This window comes from Lycium barbarum, chromosome 12 (assembly GCF_019175385.1).
Source record: "Lycium barbarum isolate Lr01 chromosome 12, ASM1917538v2, whole genome shotgun sequence".
NCBI classification, from domain to species: domain Eukaryota; kingdom Viridiplantae; phylum Streptophyta; class Magnoliopsida; order Solanales; family Solanaceae; genus Lycium; species Lycium barbarum.
The window spans coordinates 95,117,737-95,142,574 of NC_083348.1; the positions used below are offsets into that span (position 1 = coordinate 95,117,737).

At 35.3% G+C, this 24,838-nt stretch overlaps 3 protein-coding genes and 1 non-coding gene across 4 annotated transcripts; 2 read left to right on the plus strand and 2 right to left on the minus strand.

Annotated features, from left to right (window-relative positions):
• The first annotated feature begins 1,898 nt into the window (after positions 1-1,898).
• TRNAN-GUU (transfer RNA asparagine (anticodon GUU)) lies at positions 1,899-1,972 on the plus strand. Its single transcript has one exon. It is a non-coding gene; the product is annotated as a tRNA-Asn (tRNA).
• Positions 1,973-12,822: 10,850 nt separating this feature from the next.
• LOC132623108 (probable serine/threonine-protein kinase PBL7) lies at positions 12,823-16,099 on the plus strand. Its single transcript, XM_060337817.1, has 6 exons — positions 12,823-13,925; positions 14,242-14,499; positions 14,598-14,773; positions 14,866-14,945; positions 15,058-15,205; positions 15,515-16,099. Exons 1-6 carry the CDS (start codon positions 13,505-13,507, stop codon positions 15,851-15,853), a joined length of 1,422 nt encoding a protein of 473 aa, XP_060193800.1. The 5' UTR covers positions 12,823-13,504; the 3' UTR covers positions 15,854-16,099.
• A 1,366-nt stretch (positions 16,100-17,465) lies between these two features.
• Positions 17,466-18,005, minus strand: LOC132621988 (polcalcin Nic t 1). Its single transcript, XM_060336500.1, has one exon. The coding sequence runs from the start codon at positions 17,867-17,869 to the stop codon at positions 17,615-17,617; it is 255 nt and encodes an 84-aa protein (XP_060192483.1). The 5' UTR covers positions 17,870-18,005; the 3' UTR covers positions 17,466-17,614.
• Positions 18,006-18,837: 832 nt separating this feature from the next.
• On the minus strand, positions 18,838-24,019 carry LOC132621987 (probable fructokinase-6, chloroplastic). The gene is made up of 7 exons (XM_060336499.1): positions 23,461-24,019; positions 22,802-23,013; positions 21,515-21,727; positions 20,797-20,994; positions 20,520-20,657; positions 19,834-19,950; positions 18,838-19,241 (listed from the first exon to the last, which is right to left on the minus strand). Exons 1-7 carry the CDS (start codon positions 23,612-23,614, stop codon positions 19,107-19,109), a joined length of 1,167 nt encoding a protein of 388 aa, XP_060192482.1. The 5' UTR covers positions 23,615-24,019; the 3' UTR covers positions 18,838-19,106.
• Between the last annotated feature and the right edge of the window lie 819 nt (positions 24,020-24,838).

The following is a 24,838-nucleotide window of genomic DNA, read 5'->3' on the forward strand; positions in this document are numbered from 1 at the left end:
AAAGGCTATCGGTTACGTAATATATATAAAGGACTAAAATAATCACTTTTCCCATACATTAAGGACTATTTCAATCACGTGGTATATATGAAATACTAAAATAGTCCAACCCCATACATTAAGGACCATTTATCATTTTCTCAATATAGTTTATAAGTCGCAATTGATTAACCCATTTATAAATTGTGTTTGGCGAATGTCAACCGAGTTTGACGCCTTTCCAAAGTGCACTTGTCAAATGTGATTTATAAGTCGCATTTATTGAATATGAATTTGAGTTAGATTATAATTTTTAACTTTGAAAACTTGCGAGCATGATTGCGCCCGTTTATCCTAAAGTTGGCCATTAAAATTTACGTTGAATTCACGGTGCGTCTAAACAATTACATAAGTTGAATATTTATTGATAGTGTAAATTTAATGTGATAACTTAGAAAGAAAAGTCAATAACATATTTTAATAGGTAAAGATTACATCGATACTAGGAAAATCTTTGAGTTGTTAGTATGTAAAATTAAAACTCCAAGTTGATTTTCACGTATTAGTAATTTTCATTTACTTGCATCTTATAGATGAACATTAGTGTTAATTTTATCTATCTTCCGCTGCAACCAATTGATACTTGTTTTCATCTCAACCAATTTTAAAAAGTTTAGAGTATATTCTTTTCAGCTACCAACCAATACTTGCTTTCATGTCAATCAACTTAAGAAAATGAATTAGAATATGATTTTAAGATACAAGTTTTTTTGTTGATTTTCTCTTTTTTCTTGCTTCTCTGCTCATCAAGCGTCTCCAAATTATCCAATGCTAGCTCGGACAATGATTGCGGTATGCCATTAATTGCGAAGGTATTACTATAATCAGTGTCTTAAAAGGCGGGGGCGTGAGGCGAGGTGTTTTACATATGCCTAGGTGAGGCGTAAGCCCCATGAATATTTAACTTTTAGTATTTCATAAAATGATACAATTACAATAAATATTTTTAAATAGGTAAAGTTACATTTTAAAAAAATAAAAGAAAATTGTAAATAAATGATATATATATATATATATATTTATTGTATCAAAGCAATCCATTATACGCTACGTACAACTTGTAATTATATATAACATAACTTTATGAGAATAAATAATACAATGAAATAAAAGCTATTATGAAATTCAAATCAACCCTAACATCTTAACTTTCAAACAATGAAAAATTACAATTTCTCAAAACAATATTACTATCATACTATTCATTTTTTCTCCCTATAAGCAAGTAATCAATAAACTTTATCAGTATTATAATTAAAATGTAACTCCTTTATGAATAAAAATAAAATTACTTTCAAATAGCGAAATAATAAAATATGATAATTTTGATACATTCGCCAAAAGACCAATGACAAGTGAAAATGTATGATTCGGTTATGTATCTTAAGAGAAATATAAAATAATATTCACCCTCATGATGTTCTCAAACAGTAAATATGCAGTACTACGACTTGTTAATTGAGTTAAACCCGATCTTCTTATTTCTATAGATGAAAAAATATTAAGTATCATTCATTTGTTAAAGAATTATAAGGGTCAATGATTTTAACTAAGGAATTTAACATATAATTTGTGTGAGAACTGTTAGGCGAAGCGTGTTTAGGGCGAACAGTCGGGCGTTTAGGACGCTAGTCTCACAGAAACTAAGCCCCGCACGTGAACTCCGAGGCGTTTTGCCAGTGCTCCGCCCCAGACGAGTCCTGAAACTGCCTTCTGTCAACTCTTTTTGGAGTACTATAATAGACATATTGCTGTCAGCCTTTTGGTTTTTGTATCACGTACCATCGGATGCAGCGCGGAATCAACGAGTTCAATTAAACAAGTACGAGGCTAAACGAATGGATGAACAATAACAAAGAGCTGGAATAGCTCAGTTGGTTAGAGCGTGTGGCTGTTAACCACAAGGTCGGAGGTTCAAGCCCTCCTTCTAGCGGCATTTTTTATTTCTCTTTAATTTTCGAACTAAAGAATTTTGGATTGCTCATGGAAGGAGATATTGCAAAACCAAAATACATACGTGAGCGGTAGGATTCGGATCTGCGCGGGCAGAGCCCACATGATTTCTAGTCATGCCCGATAACCACTCCGGCACGCCCACTGGAATGAACGGAACATCAGGGATTTCGTTCGCAGCTCATATTTGGAAAAGTTTACATTCGACACTGTCCACTGTGTACTAAATAAATAATACTACGTGCTCGCTGTTACAGCGGCATTTTTTATTTCTCTTTAATTTTCGAACTAAAGAATTTTGGATTGCTCATGGAAGGAGATATTGCAAAACCAAAATACATACGTGAGCGGTAGGATTCGGATCTGCGCGGGCAGAGCCCACATGATTTCTAGTCATGCCCGATAACCACTCCGGCACGCCCACTGGAATGAACGGAACATCAGGGATTTCGTTCGCAGCTCATATTTGGAAAAGTTTACATTCGACACTGTCCACTGTGTACTAAATAAATAATACTACGTGCTCGCTGTTACTAAAATAGCTAAGTAGAAATACTCATGTATAATGTTTCAATTAGAAATTGGGTCATTTGCACGATTCCCCTTCAAAGGGCACTGGTCTTTAATTTCTGTCCCTCAAATTGGTGGTCTTTAATTTTTGCTCTTCGCTAAAATTTTAGGTTTGAACTCCCGCTCAGTCAAAAATTTAAAAAACAAAAAAAATCGCAAGGTAGAATTTGGATTCGCAAGGCATGCAAAACTCTACCTCAGATAGAGTTAAGGTAGATTTTTGCCTTCAGGCATTTTTTTTTTTACTTCGTTGAAATTTTACAAACATCTTGCTTTAAGGCCTAACTTTTGCCCGAATAGGCCTATTTTTGGGTAAAAAATTACCTTAAGACAAACCTCTGCCTTAAGGCCTAACTTTTGCCCGAATAGACCTAACTTTGCTACAAACCTCTGCCTTGCGAAATCTTTTTTTTTTTTACTGAGCTGGGGTTCGAACCAGAACATCGGACTATTAAGCGAAGGACAGAAATTAAAGACTACCAATTTGAGGGACAAAAATTAAAGACCAATGCCTTTGCAGGCCAATCCGCACACAAAAATGTTAGAAATTTAAGACCAAAAATTAAATTGGGCTGGATTCCACTCATCCTGCATGGGGCAATTCGCAGGAATGGCCTTACTTTGGGGTGGTCTTTAATTTTTGTCCCTCAAACTGGTGGTCTTCAATTTTTGCCCTTCGCCTAATACTAAGAGGTTGGGGTTTGAATCCCGACTCAGTCAAAAAAATAAAAATAAGTCGGAAGGCAGAGTTTTGTAGCAAAGTTAGGCCTATTCGGGCCAAAGTTAGGCTGCAGGCAGAATTTTACCTGCTTCAGGCAGAGTTTTAGACAAAATTCTGCCTTGCGAAATTCTTTTTTTTTTTATTGAGCTGTGATTCGAACCCAGAATCTTGGGATATTAGGCGAAGGACGAAAATTAAAGACCACCCCAAAAGAAGGGCAATCCGCGCAAAACATGCACCAGGTCCAAGAATATATACTGATTCTTGCTGCATATATTCTAATTTCTTGCACATCATCTCGATAAAATTAGATCGGTTTTAGCAGAAATCAGAATGGTTGATGATTAGACTGTCTCTTACGTGGGTAGTCCTGGTTGCAAAGCGTTCGTGGGTAACTAATTTTTTATAACAAAATTTCCATTTTTTGTACCCAGTAATATATAGAGCAATATATAAAGAGTAGTTAATACTGATAAAAAAAGACACGAAAATCCTTTTTGTTAATTAGCTGTTTGTACTTTTTCAATTGCTGATCAGGTCATATAGAACGAATTACAAAAAAGAGGAAGTAATTAATTAAGATACAGGATGTGGCATACGCAAGTAGACAATTTGCCTCAATGTGAATAGGAGACTCATGTCATGTCTCCCGTCAGAAACATTATGAATTAGTACCAACACTATGCACTAAAATTATTGGATATTTTGTGTGATATAGAACAAATACACATGATGTTTACTCAAATTTTAACCGAATATTACGTCCAAAGGTTTCATAAAGTCAATACTTAACGTACGTAGAGGGCACATGGTCCACCTTGTTTCTGGTATCCATTTGTTCTGGGAGCAAAAGGAATACTTACACTTATTTTCTATTTTTTTATGGAGAAATGATTCTGATTTCTGCTCTTCAGTGTCCGTTAATCATCCAACAAGTAATTTCTCTCCCTCTCTCTTCCTCTATTTGTTAATGTGTCTAACTTTTCTGGAAACTAAAAATTAATCTGCATGTTTAGCTCTCTAATCTTTACAATTTGATGAAAGTGCAAGTTAAATCTCTTCACGTGAAACTAGAATAAAGTTGAAGATTACTGATCAGTATCAAGTTATTGCACAAACTAACATTATTCTCAAATTTTCCACAAAAGGTGGAAGTTATCAAATGCTGTAATTCTCCAAGTCCCTGTACAACACTGCGTACATTCATTTAAATAGACTACTGCGAGTTCCAATTAGCCGATCAACTAACCATACTTAATGATAGATTAATTTAGAAACTATAAAAATCATCTTTATCTATTTTATTTTATTCAAATCCATTTCATTCCACTACTAATTAATTACTCCTAATTCTCTAAAACAGGAAATAAAGTCTCTACTATCCAAAAGTAAGAAAATCTCATGACAAATACTGCAGGTAAGTTCAACCTTGTAGGATGTTGATTGTCACGTGGCCGCACCGTTAACAATGTACCCTGTTGTATCTTTTTTGCATGTGGTGGAAGATGGATGCAATCCTCCCATTTATGCATTTTTGCTCCCCACATGGGCTGGGTTCCCTTGCATGGTGGTGATTGAGATTGTATGTCGTAAGGGGAGCTAGCTAGTGGGATTAATCCTTTATTAATAGAGGTGACAAATTTAATTCATTTTTTTTTTGTAATCCATTTAAGTTTAAGCTGTCTATATCATGCTTGATTTGTTGTTGATAATTTACATGATGGTTCGGGATTAATCTGTCTTTTGTATTTCTTGAGTTAGCTTATACACTATATGGAGTTCAAGCACAAAATTCATGTCTTTGTCTTCATTTATTGACTTAGTGTGTTAGAACCTGAAATGACTTATCAAACAATTGGATCAAAAATAGTTTAATCCGAGGGGTCAAGCTGTATTAAGAGACTTCCACGCTATCTGTCTTATTCAAAACCAAAAGGGCAAAAGAAGAAGGGGAGAAGGATCATATGGTGATTTTTCTTATTGTCAATTTGGACCCCAATCCTCTCCTCTGTAATAATTTAAAATAAATGAAATAATTGTACGTAATTAGTATTATGTGTCTAATAAAACAAAAAAGAATGTCAACTGAAGAGAAAATTCGAGATGAAGGGCTATGGGGGATTCATTGAAAAACAGTAGATGTTAGCACAACTGTAATGTCATTAGGTGAGCTAGCACTTCACGAAACAAAGACTGTCGTAAACTAAAACCCATAACATATGGTATTGTAGTATTATTATCGCCTCATAATCTATCTAATTTATGAAATAATTAGTGGAGTACTTCGATTTGGCAACTCTTGCAAATCTAAACCACTAGTCCACTACCTGTGGTTGCATGTAGGGTATTTCACATATCTATAGTTTATTATAAGTTTATTAGGCTGACCACATTTGGAGCCTGTTTGGATGGATTTAAAATAAGTTGGGGGAGGCTAATTTTTATTTTATTTTTGCTTATAAGGTGAAAAGCTGCTTTGGATAAGTTAAGTCAAACGGGCTCAGTTATTTTTTTGGGCTTATTTTATGCACAAAATGACTTTAAGATGACCAGTCAAACACTCAAAAAATGTGAAAACAGTTTATAAGCAACTTATAAGTCAATCCAAACGGGCTTTTGATGACATAGCTCGCCTAATTTTTTTCCCCCACCTTATTTGGGACCAAAACGTAATTGCTGTTATTTTTGTTGGTTTTCTTCTTTCATTTGATGAGATTAGATAAATCCACATGTTTTAATTTAATTGAACCTCTATACTCTGAGGGCATTTTTGTTACGGAGGAAAACATTTTAAATATTTATCAATTTTTTCATGTTTGGTTATCAAAATATTTCTCGAAAAAAGAAAAAAAATTCCTATAAGCAGACATATCAATGTATGCACAGTTAACGAGTTCTAATTACTTAATCATATTTATCTTATATGACACTATTATTATTTTGGAAGCTTTTTTCTTTTATACGGTTTTTATAAATTTTAATTTATTATAAAAAAGTGAGTTACAATATTTCTGTTTAATTTCAAAGACGTTAATTACTTTTGGGTTCATTTGGTATGAAGGAAAAAACGAAAAATGTTTCTGGAAAATAAGTGATTTATATTTTTATTTCTGGTGTTAAGTAAGTAAGTAGATTATAGTATTCTAAGAGCATTTATATTTAATCTAAGCAAATTATGAGGGGTGGGGTGGGTGTTAGAGGTGGGGAGGTGACGACGAGCGTGAAACCATTTTAAGAAACGTGTTTTCCTAAAAAAAATATTTTTAAAATATTTTGACCAACCAAACATTACAAAAATATATATAAAAAAAAATCTTCACTACCAAAATACACCCTTTATTCCGAAAATTTAAGAAACCAGATGTACGACATAGTATAAATCTAAAACAAAACTTTAGATGTTTCGGAACCTGTACTTTTGAGTTCATTCGAAGAAGGTACGCACACCAGTGAAAGGAAGTTATTAAAAGATTAAGCAAAAAAAAAAAGTTATTAAAAGATGAAAACCATCTCATTCGCTAGTGCGACGACAACTTAACAACTGGCAAGAATTAGGAATATTTAATTTATATAATGTCTTAAAAAAACTAATAATAAGATGTACTCCATAAGTTTTTGAGAGTTCATACCTAATTGATTCGTCCCATACAGAAGAAAAATGCTACGTGTTCCATTGTTTGCCCATAAAACATCACTTAAATTATTCAATGAAAGATCTGATGTTGATATTCTGCCGGTACCAAATTTGATTAGCGAATTTGTTACACGTGCACTGACCCAATTTCATCATTATTCACGTACACCCCCTCCAACCAATGAAATACTTTAATTTAATTTAACAAAAGGACATAATGTCCAATGTGAGGCATGCAAGGACACTTAAAATTATCTTAAGATTATTCTTTATCATACTATTGTTGCTACCTTTTGATATATCTATTTTCTTATATTTGCTAGTTAATTCGCATAAACTTATATATGAACTCTAAGATCAAATTATACGTTTAGAAAGATGTTCATTCATGAAAGAATTATTGTACACTTATCATACCAAAAATCATCTTAATGTACTCATCAAATAAGGGCAAAAGCTTATCCAAATGAGGTGTATAATAATCAATGCATAAATGAAATGTGTCTTTATTATCTCATTTTTAAATTATTATCAATTAACTATAGTTAATACATATCCTTATCTCATTTTTATCATTAGAATTAATGGTGAACTAACTGATGTAGTTGTATTAGTGCAAGAAGTATAGATAAAAATATAAATAAAATTAAAAAAGACTCCCGGAAACCACAAAAGTTTTATTAATTTATTTTGGTGAACAAAATTCTTAAACTTGTGTAACGACCCGTTTGGTCGTTATGGCCTTTTTGGTATTTTCGCCCTTTTCTGAGCAGTGATTAGCTCATTTTTTACCCGAGGGAACCGTTGGCACGCTTCTCGAGGTGTCTAGACCGGGATTCGGGCAACTTTTGTGAAATATAGGCTTAAAGTGAAAAAGAGTTGACCCAAAGTTGACTCGGTCAACGAAAGCTCCGTTGGGAATTCCGAGGCCACGGGCGCGTTCGTAGCGTGTTTTTAAGTGTGCCTACATGTATGGTATGTGAGCAGATGGCCTCGGGAACTAGTCGGAAAATCGGATCAAATGGTGGAACTTGGAAAAAAATTCTGGTGTCTGAGCTGCTGGTGTCCACTGCAGCGGCGCGGCACCACTGGGGCGGTGATGGTGCTGCTGGAGCGATGAAGAGCAATTGTGACTAGACCGCTGGGGCGATCTGCTTGATCGCTGGAGCGGTACCACTAGGGCGGTGTCTCCAGCGGTCGACGAGCAGTTTTATAAGTTTAAAACCCCAAAATCCTAGTCATTATTTCTATTCCGACTTGAGAGCTTTGTGGAGTCAAATTTGAGGGTTTTCAAGTGGTTTCTTCCCAAAGGTAACATTCCTACCTTATTATAGTTTCATTAACCTCTCTTAATCATCTAGCATAATCTAGAATCTAATGGGTCTTTAAATGAGTTTCTTGAGGTGAGTTCTAAAATCAAATTGGCTTCCTAGAATATGAATAAGCGGTGTTAATGTTGCTAATTATGCTAGATAATGATATATCTAGGATTGTTGACCAATAATCTTCCAAGCTAGAGTTGAAATTCATGAATCAAAGTTAGGGTTCTTAGACCCAGTTTGGGGGTTTCATATAAATGATGATTTTGAGAATTAATCGAGTATTCCTATGATTATAGTAAAGGGTTTTGACCTTTTGATATTGAATTTGGTATTTTGACCATAAAATTCCCGTTTTACCCTTGAGTCCCGTTTTTCCTAAATTAAGGGTTGGAATTTGACCCGAATAAAAAGTAGCCAATATGGGTATCATTATTCATGGTTTCTTACATAGAATTCATATATGATAGAGTTTGATTATTTGGAGACGCTTCGAAAGACAAGGCAACGTGTGGGTTCGTGGCACCTGTTCGACTGCCAAGTAGGTTATGGCTTCCTTTTCGGTAGACTCCGGTTAGTTTCATATATTTATGTATTACAAGGAACGGAGAATGCATGTATAGGAATTGGAGATTTGGGATGGAATCTTAGGATGGTATTGTTGTGTGATTTGTGTGTTTGGGCTTTTGGCCTGTAGATTCCTTAGGTTGTTTGATGTGGTTTTCGTTAATATCGGTGGATATATGTGACTTGGAAGTAGCGGGTGAATCCTATTGTTGTGTCTAATGATGAGAAATTCCCGTAATATGGGATTATTGTGTTATGCGATTACTAGTGAATCTAGTGGATAAATGGGAGGATAAAATACACCAACAATTGTGATTGAGTTCTAAAAAGAGTTGTGACAAATGATTGTAAGTGTAAGGTGAGATTACTTATTCTAAACTAATAGGTTGATTTAAAGAAGTGGTAATAATGTAAATTGACTTGTTGTGTGTGTTGGAACTAGCTACCCCGTTGTGTTGTGCTTGATAATACTACTGTGTTGGATTGATGCCATGAGTTGTTGACAGAGATTAGACCTCGTTATCCGTCTTGGTTCATATATATTATTGGCATACCCACTGTGGTATTTGTGATATTGATATATTGTTGACATACCCACGGTTGGTATTGTGATTAGATATATTATTGGCATACCCACTGTTGGTATTGTAATATTGGTATGTTGGTATACCCACTGTTGGTATTGTGATATGATACATTGTTGGCGTACCCAATTGTTGGTACTTGTGATACTAAACTTGATTGTTGATACTTGATATACGCATTGCACACATTCTCACATATTCATGATGCATGGCCGATACCCGGTGATGATCCGGTATCGTTGATTGAGTAACTAATTCTGATAAGATCCTTATTTGAGTGATTGTAAAAAGGCCGATGTCCGAAGATCCATTCTGGAATCGTTGATTCTATGAAACTGAAATTTGAGAAACTCTTTTACTTGAGTGATTGTGAGAAGGCTGATTTCGAGGTTCAATTTCGAAATCGTTGATATTTGCAGTGCATACATTCCCTCATATTCATAATGCATGGCCGATATCCGGTGATGATCCGGTATCATTGATTGAGTGTAACTGATATTTTGATAAACTCTTTTGAGTGATTGTGAGGAGGCCGATGTCCGATGGTTATGTTCGGGTATCGTTGTTGTATGGCCGATTCCGATGTTATCCCGGAATCGTTGTTAGTGCATGGACTCCGTGGGTCCCCCAGAGTGGTGCCGGTGAGACTCCCTCTGTGAGCAATTAGCCAGGGACCCATCTGTCTATTGGACAAAGATCCGGGAAGGGTGGCACTTAGACTTCACGAGTCACACTGGGTTGTGCTACTGAGACATCGATATTTTCGTCCGGAGTACATGTGTACACCTCATTGGCATGGCATGGCATTGCATCCATACATCTTGCATTGCATTGCATTATGGCTTGATTTTGAGATAATTTGGTGTTTACTTGTGATGATTGGATTCAGAATGATTTCTTCAGACTTGGCACATTTGGATTAGATGCTTTACTTAGGCAATGACGTGTACTTGGATCTAGATTTATTGATTGAACTTGTTGAGATATCCCATAGACCGTTCGTAAGATTAGTTATATGTTTGGTCTCTATGTGATGTAAGATGCCGGATGTCTTACCGATGAGTTGACTACTAGACTGAAACGATCGATTTAATGATATGTGAGTTCCGAGATCGTTAGGAGATTGACTAGTGAATTATTAGAGTGAAAGGTATTGATATACAATGTGTGGTAGATAGCTGTATGACTTGATTGAGTTGTTGTCATGTTTATCTGTGAATCCTTTTACTGATATGTGTTATTAACCATTATCGGCCTATGATACTTACTCAGTACGCGTGGTTTCTACTGATATTGCACTTGCTGCACCGTTTTTGGGGTGTAGATTGTTTCAGGTGATTGATCGAAGCATATGCGGAAATACGCGGTGCTTATCTGGAAGGCCTCCTCCCATTTCATTTCGGGACGGAGATTGAGTCTTAGAATGCAGTGGTAATCTGAAATCATTAGTCGCTCTTGTATTAGTCTAGACCAAGTCATGGGAAGTGGATCGAGTCTGTATGTGTTAAATCGTTGTAATTTTATTAAATCTTGAGTTTATTGAATATATTATGAAGTTTCCGCTGAATTTCTAAGTACCTATTGATTTAAATGAATCGCCTTTACTTGATTGATGTGTAATCAACGAGAGGGTTCGCCTACCGAGGTGGGAAGGGTAGGTGCCCGCGTGACCCCAAAATGGATCGTGACAACTTGATATGGATTATTTGTATAACCTGAACTGTGTAATGAAATGTATCTGATGGTAGCCATCTGGGGAATTTTCCACTGGTATCAGCTTAACTGCCTTAATCCACACATTAATTAGGTAGCTTACTCTTCTCTGCACGGCTTCTCTTCCTTTCCTTTTCATTTTCGGGGAAGTAGATATACGCATTCCTAACTCCTTTTATTTTAGTAAAGCATTTATAATGTTATTCTGTTGAAAGCCGTCTTTTTAAACTCAATGATCCTTAATATTTTTATTTCTTCTTGGTGCTAAGTAATATAATTTGAGTACTAGCTGAGAAAGGTTCCAGTAGTCAATTGTTTGGAGAAGTATCAAGTTAGTGAAAATCATAAGAAATTAATGTTCAAATTTCGGCAGAGATAAAAAAATAAATAAATTTAGTAGATGATTTTTTCTCTTGAACTACCCGCGTTGTAGTGCATTAGAGTTATTCGATACCTGTACTAGTGGGAGGCAATAGATACTCAATAAAACAATCGATATGTCAGATTGACCTAAATACACATTTATAATAATAAAAATATAAATGTTGATTATTATTGATCAACAATATGACAACCATTGCATATTTCCATAATTAATTAATTACTTGATTTTTTGACATGGGAGGACGATATATCATTAAGACCCTAGATAACCTATAGTAACTATGATTATGGCAGTATGCCGCCTAAAGATCTCATGATATTATTCGAAATAAATTGACAAATCATTAGCAATGTTCAAGAACATGATGTTTTAATTGACCATCCTGCTCTCGTTCCCTTGATTGTCCGTCGTCCTTTGCCTAGGAATTCATAGATATAACTTAGGTTTCTACGTATTGCCAGAAGGAGTTAAATCCATAAATTTCTTAATTCACTTGTATTCTCAAAGAATATCGAGAATAACTAAGTTCAATCCAAGACTCTTTTGCAACCTTACCTTTGAACCCAAACGTAACGCTAGTTAAAGAGTAGTAACACAAGCAGACATTTTGATCATGATCCATTTTTTTAGCTTGAAAAAATTATTTAATTTTTACATTTTCTAAAAGTAATATTTTTCCTATGCGTTTCTTAAGATTATTTTTAAGAGAACGACGCCGTTATACTCACCAGAGTCTTACATTAAGCTAACGAATAGCAAGCGTTATAAACTGTATCGTACGAAAACAATTCTCAAATGCTATTAGTGAAAACTTCATGGTTAGTACAATCTAATACGTTTACCATGTTTTGATCACATCAATTACACAACCGATACAACTTTGATGTTTAAACGTAACTATTAAACGAAACAGCCCCTCGAAACAGTCGTTAGTCTGTTCCAAACTAGTTAGCAATGCACTGTCCAATCACAATTTGTTATCATTATATTACAAATTTTGATCACCAAAATTTTTACATCGAGATCTATCCAGTTTTCGGCTTGAGCATAAACTCGACAAGAGTAATTTTTATATTCAGAACTACCTAAAAGATAAGATAGTCAATATGCTTCAACAAATTAAATTACATTAATATATATACACTTTCTACTCTATTGTATAAATAAGTTAAATCAAGATTCAAGAATAATATGTAGAATGACAAGAGAGAGGGCAGCTCTGCTGTCAAGAAAGGTAGTTGGGGGATGAGAAGGTCACCAAACAACTACATCCATCATCTATCTGATTTTCCAACTTGATTATTGCATTATAATTAATACACCAACACCAAATTAACTAACCCCTAATTTGCCTCTTTCCCTCTCACATTTACACCTTATTATCCCTCTGAAAAAACTGCCTAATAAATTTCTTCCTCCATTTGTTTAAAACTTATCCAAAATCCCCAATAAAAGAAAAGCCCCTTTAAGACAGAAGCATCTCTTTTGTGGTTTCTGCTTGTCTGGTTAAGCATTAACACCAAGAATCTTGCATTTATCTCAATTCACATTTTTCTCATTCTTAGTATAATGCCATTAACTGCCTTATACTAAAAAATTAAACTGGGTCGGTCTTATTTTAGTTCATCTGGGGACCATCTTTCTCTTTCTCTCTATTTCTCTTTCATTCTCACCTTCTCCCTTTTTCAGCATATAATCAAAAATCCCTTCACACTTTTCCATACTTTTTCATTAGACATATTCGATCCCTTATTCTCCAACACTACTCTTCTTTTAGTAACTCTATCCTTCCCTACAAGCAAAGTTGTTCACTTTTCTTGATTCTTGATTTCTTTTTTTCTTGCTTTTTTGGTTTGTAAGTTTTCTTTTGCTTTTCAAGATCCACTCACAAAATGGGGTTTCTAAAGTAGTTATACTAACTCTATAGAGCCTATTCACAGTTCATACCCTTTAAAGACTCAATCTTTAGACACTGATACTGATGACCATGAGTTAAAAATCAAGTCTTTAATTTACAGAATGATTTGGGATTTCGGGTTGGCCTGTTTTAACCCGACCCGACTCCGGCGACGGTCCGGCAAGGATAACAATGATAAGGGTAAAAGTGTCAGTAGTTTGGAACATAATAAAGCTTGGTTACTTGCTGAGTCAGGTGCTTGTGGTACTGAGTTAATTAATGCTGAGCCACATTCTGTTCATTCTTCTTTTAGGTTCAGTTTTTGTTCTCAGGTTGAACTTGAGTCTATGAATGTGAATAACAGATGCTCTTCTGCAACTGTTTTGATGGTGAATTTGGATAATGGGTTGACTGATCCTTTGTCTAGAGAGCTTAAATGGAGGAAAATTCAATCACTTGAGAGGAGTATTTCACCTGTCACTCATTCTTTAATTAGGTTCACTTATGCTGAGATTGCTTCTGCTACTCGCAATTTTTCTAAAGGTATTCAATTGGTTATGTTCAATTTCTTAACTTTATTACATTCCCCTGTTTGACTGAGAAATTCATGTGATGTTGATTTGTTATTTCTTGAAGGGATTTTTCATTTTTGGCCCGTCGGCCGAAATTAATTATGGGCGCTAGGCAAATATATAAAACCTATACATTGAATGTGTATATATATGTGTGTATATTTCATCGTGTACAATATGTATATTATATATACTTCAATAGTTAATATACAAAGCCTATGCGTTTGCTGGCTATTGATCTTTTGACCTGTCGAAAAATGTAATTATTCCTTTCTTGAATTGGGTAGGTAGAGTTTTGGGAAGAGGAGCATTGAGCTATGTTTTCAGAGGAAGAGTTGGATTTATGAGGACTACTGTTGCGATTAAGCGGTTAGAAAGGGAAGACAAGGAATCTGCAAAGGCATTTTGTAGGGAATTGATGATCGCTAGTTCTCTTCATAGTCCATACATTGTTCCTCTGGTTGGTTTTTGCATTGATCCAGAGGAGGGTTTCTTTTTGGTATACAAGTATGTATCTGGCGGAAGTTTAGAGCATCATTTGCACGGTGAGAATACTTGGTTTTATTCTTTTCTCAATAAGGTCATTGTTATTTTAGTTTGCACAATTTATTTGGGTCTAATATATATAGAGTTTCACTCACAGATAAGAAGAAGAGGGGAGTGAAAAGTGGTCCAGCACTTCCATGGTCTACACGGTATAAAGTGGCCGTAGGCATTGCAGATTCAATAGGGTATTTGCATTATGGCACTGAGAGGTGTGTTGTTCACAGGGACATCAAACCCTCCAACATTCTTCTCTCATCAAAGAAGACGCCCAAGGTAATGGAAGGAACATTCATATTTAACAGCTTAAATTGTTTATCGTTCTTTTGGCCGTTTCTGTATTTTAATCCTTATATTGATCTATGCAGTTGTGTGACTTTGGTTTAGCTACATGGACTCCTGCACCTTCTGTTCCTTTCCTTTGTAAAACAGTTAAAGGAACATTCGGGTATAGTTTCTATCTTGACAACTCTTAAATAGGGGTAGCTATGAATAAAATCCTCACTTTGCTTGACTGTAGAGAACATCACCGTATTTACGCTCTTGAATTACATTTGCAGGTATTTAGCTCCTGAATATTTTCAGCATGGTAAAATATCGGATAAAACCGATGTTTATGCCTTTGGAGTCGTCCTCCTGGAGCTGCTAACTGGAAGGAAGCCAATTGAAGGGAAAGGAGGACCAAGAGAAGAGAACTTGGTGTTGTGGGTAGGTTCTTGCTTCACTTTCTGCCTAAGCTGTGTTCGTTTCTCTTTATTAGTTATGTTTAAATCAGTCTGGCTACAGTGATTGGTAACTGGTAATGCACTCATACATATTATCCAGCATGATTTCTGCCAAAGTTGTGGCATATTTATAAATTTCACTATTGAGAAGTTTTTTGCTATAGCCAATGATGTTTGAGTGACCTGTACAATCCCTGTGATATTACCATGATTGACTGTTTAACGAATTAGATAATTTATTGTTCTTTTTGACAAGATTGGAAATTATAGTCTCATTCTCTGTTCTTTTCAGGCAAAGCCACTGCTGCAGCAAGGAGCTCTTGAAAAGTTTCTTGATCCGAGACTCAAATTTCCTCGAAAGAACCTAGATCAAATAACTCGGATGACTCAAGCAGCAGCTGCATGTATACACAGTGAAGAATCTCGAAGGTCCAATATGGATGAGATCATTGCCATATTGAGCGGCACAGAAGTTCGTTCATTGAACAGGAAGAAGTCTATTTCCAGTAATAATTGTATGATTGAGTGTTATCCCCAGTTGCAGCGCACCAAAAGTGAAATGAATAGTCACTTAGCCTTGGCAATGTTAGGAGTAACTGACTTTGAGGGTGATGATTTTTGTTGTCGTTGACATGAAGACGATTAATTTGATTAGTTTCTTATTTTTTTTTTCTCCTTGTTCTTGTTCCCCTCACTCCATTCTAAGGTTCTAGGGTGACAACTGATAAGCTCATTTAACTTGTAGATAGATAGAGAAGTGGTGGTCTGATTGAAGAATACACTGTTTGTATATATGTGTCCCTGATTTTGGTGGGGAAAATATGGCAGGTTCTGTTTTGTGAGAGCACATAATAAGTTTGTGAATTGTTTTCTAGCATGATCTTACGTCTTTCCGTGACATTGGTTTCTAAATTCACTGTGTTTAAGGCATCAGCGACCCCCGCTCCGCACCCCAGACACAATCTTCTTTAAACAGAAAGGCCTTTTTGTATTGCTTCGAGATTTTTCACTTCTTAGCTACTTTCACTCCAAATTAATAATGTAGTTAATCGAACCTTTCTCTTTCTTGTAACTAACTAATAACCGTTGCCATATTTCTCAATGGTAAATTAAAGGGAGCAGTGTATGACAATCTACAGTAGGCCACCAAAATTTAAAATTTATTAATAGTAAATTCTGTTTGTTTAAAAGGTCTGAGACATTAATAAACTTTCTTGTTGAATACAACTCTTTTTGGATTTTTGAATTTATAGGAAATTGACAACATATTCTCTTCATGGCATATCTTTTTTCCTATTGATGGTACGTTTAACCTCTTTCTTTATTAATAAAACTAAAGTTAATCGATCTGTTTCAGGTTAGGTATTTAAGGAAAGATATGGTTCAGAAAGTACAACCATTTTGCCACTAACAATAAATAAAATTAGGCCACCTTGACATTATTTGAGATTGTTGAGATAATGACAGCTAAAACTCTCACATAGGACCCCAAATAATGAAAATATCTATTCCCCATACTTTTTGTTGTGCGGATTGCCCTTCAAAAGCACTGGTCTTTAATTTTTGTCCCTCAAATTGGTGATTTTTAATTTTTGTCCTTCGCCTAATACTTCAAGGTTCTGAGTTCGAACCCCAATTCAGTAAAAAAAAGAAGGAATTTCGCAAGACAGAGTTTTGGATTTGCAAGGCAGAGTTTTGCAGGCAGAATTTTGAATGCAAAAGAGAGAGGCCTAACTTTGGCCCGAATAGGCCTAACTTTGTTATAAAATTCTGCCTTGCGATTTTTTTTTATTTTTTTTACTGAACCGGAATTTGAACTCCAAACCTCATGGTATTAGGTGAAAGACAAAAATTAAAGACCACCAATTTGAGTGACAAAAATTAAATTAAATTAAATTAAAGACTAGTGCCTTTGAAGGGTGATGGTGCAAATGACCCAATATAATACAAGGCAGACAAACTAGTAGTTCAATGTTGTTAACCCACGTTGCCTAAATTTATAAAATTTATTTAAACCAAACAACTTAGAACCAACCAAATAATTTATAACCAAAAGAAAAGATATACATACAAACCACCTCAACAATGATGTAAGAATAAGAGGTACAGTTTAACGGTTTTTTGCAACCAAGAAAAAGAAGGAAAAACCAAGACAGATTCGAAAGTGATGCATATCAAAATGGAGAAAGAATACTGAAACATGATAAGCAAATGTGAATCTAGAATCTAGAGTCAGTCGGCTTCAGAATGACTATGATCTTATTAAACATATACATTTTTAATCTTTTTTGTATATGCATACATAGTTCGAGCTGAAAGTAATGAATTAAGTTGAACCTGCATAACCCACCCAAAATCCGCTTCTAATGGTAAAGAGCGTGCATCAAGAAAGCTAGAATATTTTAGCAACATCCTTGATCAAACCTCTATTGGCACGAGCAAATTCTTCGAATTCTTCAAAAGAAATAAAGCCATCCCCATCAGTGTCAAGTTCAGCCATCATGTACTGGACTTCTTCAGAGGTTACAGAGCCTAACATCTTCAAGGTCTCTCCAAGTTCTGCTGAAGAAATTTTCCCATCACCATTTAAATCAAAACGCTTGAAGACTCGTTCGCGGTCAGCTACGTCTTGTGGATCTTCAGCCATTCTTTAGTTTGTTCTTTGCCCTCTTATTATGATGGTTGTAATGCAGGCAAAGTTGGTTTTGTTTGTGAGTTTGTCAACTTAATTAGATCCGCAAAATGAGTTAGAATTTATGTTATAAAGAGGTATGCTATTAGCTTGTATGGCCACCCTTAGCCTTAGGACTCGGGCTTTGTGAAAGGAACTCTTGAGGGTTGATGGTATTAACAAATTTTGCAACAACCAATCTGTTACTCTTTGTGGAAGGAAATAAATGCGACTTCCAAAACAGACGATGACAACATTTTGACACCTCAAAATTGCGTGCAGTTGGGAAAGGGTAAAATACTTGAAAATTTTACCAAATATGAAACTTATCCTTATTAACAATTTTATGGGATCCGTAATTTATTCATAGGTCACAACTTATATGTGGTATTGTCCCGCAGTAAATAACAACCAACAGCTTCAACAGTATTATATTTTCGGTGTGTTCGATATATCATTTAAATGAGAGGAGTACGGAACTAGTCACTTATCCCTTCTCTGTAAGGAAGGGGAGGAGAATTTCGAAAGTGAAAAAAAAAATGGCATTGAGGTCACAAGATTCACCAGGGCCTTTACAATTGGCACGACATAAAGTTCATTAACCTTTTACAATTTAAATAGAAGAAAATAAACCCACAAAAATCTCGTGAGTTATTTTCAGATTTCTTATTTCTATATAAGTAAACATGTCTTAGAAAAAAGACATAATAAAACACAAATTTGTAAAGGCTATATATAAAACCAGCTGACCAAGTCCGCGTTTTTACCTTCCGTTTACTGTTGTTTAGAAATGAGTGAACACGACTAGCTTATCGTAAAAGAAAAAGAAAGAGTAAGACTACATGCTCCAATTTATTAAACCAAATCAATTCATATGCATATTCGAACTGTCAATGCTAATCAAGCGCTGTTGACAGATATAAACACTTCAAAGTGAATGAATGTAACTGAATCAGCAACCCATGCATTAGCCTCGAGAATTGAACATTGGTCTTAAATAAATACACGGGGTTAATAATGTGGTTATGAACTTCCACATATTTATCAGAAATTATTACGATTATTTGGAGCTGTTTTCAGGTTTGTGCCAACGCTCTTCTTCTAGATCTACTCATACATGATATTCTTTTGCCCTACAAGAATTTATGCAAGAGACACATGGAAAACTTTGCAAGCGCATTTAAATGACAACTGATTAATAAGTCGGATGATATTATGCAACTGACTTGAGCAAGGCATTCAACACTACTTCTTTTGTTGGCAAAGCTGGAATTGCTCCTCTCTCCATCACAGTCAATGCACCGCAAGCATTAGCAAATCTAAGGGCATCTCGAAGTTTTCCCTCATCCTAAAGAATTAAGATTCATAAATTAGCATTAAAGAGGTATGTGCTTTAAGTTGAAGCATAAAAGGAAGCGCAACCCCAAATGGAAAAACAGGTTGAAGTTTGAGAATTCAAATCAATCAGTTCAGCCCTTTCAGTTTTTGTTTCAGAAGTAGCTACAGCAAGAAATTTCACCCAGTGTAATTGATAAGTCGATGTATCAACACAGCCCACTTTGAGTAGTGGTCTAGCTTCATTAACTGCAAGTTCTTACTTGCAGAAGACAGTTATTCAAATTGTGATTTTTCAGCTGCCTTATATCACTGGATTGCATGTGCGAGTTTAAGTTTTTAGGGTCCCAACTAGAGGTTTCAATGACATGGTAAAATGTCCATACTACAAGTAAATCATATAGGTCCTTTAATGTACTTGTACTGAAGATACACACCTAGTGCACAAACAAGAAATAGTATTTTTTTTTTTTTGCTCATTATATAGCATGACATTAGAAACCATATACACAATGAAAAATGTAAAGTAGTAGCCAACATAATGCCAAGATAATAAAACACTACGACTACAGAACATAATTAGATTCACTACAAAAAAACGATACCTGAAGCAGCGAGACATCAGATGCTAGCTGTGACAATATTCCAGCTACAAAAGCATCTCCAGCGCCGGTGGTGTCCACAGCATCCACCTTTAAACCCTTAACTCGTCCACTGAAATCCTGTTTTTCATGATTCAAGCAACTTCAGAGAACTATTTTCTTTTTCCTTTCATATATAGTGGTAGGTGGCAAATCTGGGTATGCACATATCAATTTGGTGACTGGCCTAGAAGTTTGACCTAAAGATGCACAAAATTAATATTTCTAACTTGTAAGTTGTAACAATGCAATTTATGCGCTACTTGACCAGGAACGAGCTGACATATTTGAACCAGCTTGAAGTAGACCAATAAGACTCAGACAACCTCTAATGAGCTTTTCAAGAAACTGGAAGAAACGGTAGTCATACTGTTTCCTGATCATGATTCACGAAAGGAAACAGCATACTTAATAGTTTAAGAAGTTATGAAACAACAAGATGGATTTTACATCTTAAGATATAAGGAACAAATACAGACATATTCTTAACTTCGTGATAAAGGGTTACATTATCATTAGCTTACACACATTAATTTGTGTAGAGTGAGATGCAGTTGCAATTATGCAATTTTCCCTAAAAGAACAAACAGGCAAGCAGCATAGTTAAAAAATTTAAATAACAAGAAATTTTCCACATCTTAGAAGCTCACCTTAGTGTAATATCGGCAACCTTCTGAGCCTTCTGTGACGAGGAGTAACTTGAGGTTTGGATGGTATAACTTCCGAACAACATTATCATCATAAGGATCTTCTCCTTGTGTCAAAAATGAAATCTCTTCTTCACTTATCTGGTGATAACAAGTAGCTGAAACATCAGAGGTAACATTTCATATGAAAGTTCAGACTTTTCAGTCCGACTCTCTTGCAAGATTAATTATATCGCCATTAACAAGTAAGATTTCACATAGCACACTTGGAAAATAGTACCTTAATTATATCAGCAGTTTCCCATATGCTAAGGATTCCTTCTCTAGCACTTTCTGCAGATGGCCACAATGGAAGCCTCAAATTGGGATCATATGACAAGATCACACCAGCATCTTTCGCAGCTCTTGCAGCTGCAATATGGGCTGATTTGCATGGCTCCGTAATCAGGCTTATGGAACCATAATGAAAAACTTTTGCCTGTCATAAGGTATAGGAATCATCAGGTGTCACTATCAAGTTGACAATCCAAATAAAACATAGTAGTAGGAGTCCACACTAGAAATAGAAGAAGAAATCTGATGTATCCATGATTAAACTCGTGCAATAAGGAAAGCAACACTGTAACAGTTTGGCGGACTTGTAGAGTGACATGCTTTCCAGAAAGCATACGAAATACTTAGACACTTTTCAAATAAGATGGTCTCCGAAAATCTGAAGATCTGGATTGCAAGGTACTCTAAGAACCAAATTATGAACTGAATAAAGGTTTTTACTATATAAAGTGGACACATCAAAATAAGATAAGTTACTCTTAAAAGAAGTAACAAAGAGGACAAATACAGAAGTTCTTATGATTGGAAGTACGCCATTTAAGAACCAAAACCAATTCAGTTTTCATATTATGATCCTAATTTTTGTTCATCTCGTCCTTCTTTATTCATTTGCTATAACGAAACTTCGAAATACTTCTATCTCAAGGATAAAGAACCTCATGTACCTTCCTGATCAACTCTAAATCAAGTTCATCCTCTTGAAGCAACATATCAGCACTCGGGTTACGGTAGAACATAAATTCACGTTCTCCATCCTTTCTCAGTGTTACAAATGCTAAAGCAGTACGAGCACCTGGATCAAAGCGCATACCATCACTGTTGACGTTGTTCTCCTTCAAAATCTCAGCAAGCATGTAACCAAATTCGTCTTCACCAACCTGCTCATGATTACAAGTTTTTCTTTAGAAGGAAAGTATATATCAAATAGTACGGTGAGGTGTAAAAAAATTGAAATAAAAGCATTAAATGCTTGTGATTACAAGTAATAAGCATATATCACAAAAGGCTTAATAAATGTGTAAGGCCTATCTTCACTTTCACAGTCTTTTTCTAATTAATTTTCACAACTCAGCAAAGGAAATGATTGAATATGATTCTTCAACAACAATCAAATTATCAAATATCTCCAGGGCAGAAAGGAAGATAAGCCTAATGCATATTAAGTTGAGTTCCCTAATTTGAATGCATTAGTTTGGAATAGTGACTCTTGGATGAGGGCAAAGCTGCTCTTCATTAATGCTATAGGCTAAGGTATATGAGTATATCATATCAGCATTGAAATTAGTATACTAAAGAAGAAGGTATTTGACAAGTGCACCACGCTAGATCCCAGATCAGCATGGTACCAGGGGTAATTTGGAGCAATTCACGTTTCCTCGGCAAGTGTAGCAGATCTCTATGTTAGATTTAATGAAATTTCAACCATGCATTAAGATCGTTCCAATGTTGTGAATAACCTTGGAGCTTCTAAAGTCACTTGGTGACTTGAAATAGTTCTGGGAAACAGACACAGACATATGTTCCAATAGAAGCAAGTAAACAATACTCCCACCGTCCCATTTTAATTGTTGCTTTAGCTCAAAAAAAATGTCCCAAAATAATTGCCACTTTAGGAGTTCAAGGCTAAAGTTGGCAATTGTTTCCAACTATACGCTTAACATAAAGAAATACTAGTTCTTTTTAATACTGCTCAATTCTCGAAAAGCATCTAATAAATAGTGGTAACTTAGTAAACTATACCTTGTATTTATTGTTTTTCTTAATCAGCGTGAAAAGGGCTAAAGCAACAATTAAAATGGGACGGAGGGAATAATAAACAGTTGCTTCCTCCTACAGTCTGTTTGGTGCTAATTGTCAACGTAAGTAACCCAACTTAAAAGCAACACATACTTGACTGAAAAGATAATTGCCTGTACATTTATTGAACTTCGTAAAGCTATCTAATGTTATACCTTCCCAACGAAAGCTGATGAACCACCAAGACGGGAAATACCAACAGCAACATTAGCTGGTGCACCACCAGGAGCCTTTTTAAATGCAGGTGCTTCAGCCAATGAAAGCCCACTTGTGGTAGGAACAAAATCAATGAGCATTTCTCCAAAGCACACAACAAGGGAAGTTTCATCCTTTTCCAATGGCCCATTGTCACTTGGCAATGCTCTTCCTTGAGTAATTATAATTGAAAAAGAAATTATAAATACAAAAAGGTATAAAGCAAACTCTAAACACGAAAAAAAAAAAATGATCACGCTGTTGGTCTTGTAATGACATAGTCCACAATAAAAGAATCCAAGACAGCTCAAATATTACTTATCAGCATTATATATTTACAAATCCATGAACAGAAGGAACATGCCTTCTTATAGTTCATTCTGAAATGTGTTTCAGTGTTAGCAGGTTTATCAACACAACCCCAAAAAGGGAAAAACAAAATTTAAAGACATTGATTGCACCTCTTAATCTATATTCTAAATACGCCCCTTTCAAGGTCTATGTATGGGATTACATTGGGTTTGTTGTGGTTGTCTTTTGAAAAAAAATTCACTAAACTTTCTGCATACATATATAAATAATCTAGTCTGAAATTGTGCTAAATTTAAAAGATAAAGACCTTGAAGTTTGCATCGATGAAAGATGGGCAGAGACGGGGAAGGAAAAGCTGTTGCTTTCACAGTGCATCTTCTAGAAGCAGGGAAAACTGAGAACAAAGAGCTTCTAGAAGTGGAAACTCCACTGAAGCAGAAAGCAGTAGCATGAAGAGCCATTTGTTGAGGTTTTATAGGAAAAACAGAGGTGATCTGAGGAACTGGTAGAGATAATGACTTTCAAAATTAAGACCTAATACAGTTACATCAGGCGTTAGATTTCAGCAACTAAAAGGGAATGTACGAGGTGACGCGTGGGAGTAATCGTTGGGAACTTGGAATTTTCAGACAAGAAACCCTATTTTTCGGAAGAATTGAAGTAGTTCTTCTGTTGGGAAAATAAGAGCAGCAGCGGAGAAAGCAAGGAGTGGAAATTGGCTAAAATACAAGGTGGTTGCTGCTTGTCATCTGGCCAAGTGTGTCTTGTTGGATGGCCCCAAAACTAGCTGATGACAACCTATTGTTTATCCTTTCTCAGGCAAAAATCCTGATTTACCTACTCACTTATTAGTGATATGGATTTATTACATGCTAATTATTTCAATTAATGAAGATTTGGTTCAACCTTCCAACTCCCGGTTTGAAGTTTATTTGAATACAACAAATCAATTAGTGCAACTAACGGTGTGAGGTTTGCTCCGAAAAATTGTGTGGCTCGGATCAAAGCAAATAATATTATATCATGTTATTTTTTATTTGGTTTAACCTAACTATGCGTATTATAATCAATGGTTTGATAATACAAGTATGAAGATGATGTGGTACTTGATTTAATATCTTTAACATGCCAAAGGTAGCTTGGAGATGCATACCCACAAGAAAATGCTAGCTCATGGCTCCAGTGGCCATAAATGTTCCGTTGTATAAGTGACACAGTAAATCTTGAAAAATTGGTCGTGGATCGTGGTGATGAGAGACGGAGCTAGATCATTAGCATGGATTCGGACAACCTAATAGCGTTTGCTTAAATATTGTATTCGCATTAGGAAATTTATTAAATATGTATAAAATATTTATTTATGAATTAAGTTGAGTTAAGGGTTCAGTTCACTGGCAAGTTCAGAACCCATAAGTATCAAATTTGGCTCCCCAGATGGTGATGGGCTGCATGAAAATTAGTTAGAGGAAAAGATTATTGATTATACGAATAGAATCTCACATTATAAAGACTGAGACACCACATATAAAGTGTAAAACTAATTAATTATGCGTGACTTTTTAGAAAAAAATTATATAAAATATGATCCAAAACTAACAATATGCACCGTGTCCTTTTCTCTCATAGCCCTTTTCTCGTACCTTCATCTAATGTTTTTCCTCATTATTAGAGCTGTCAATATGGAA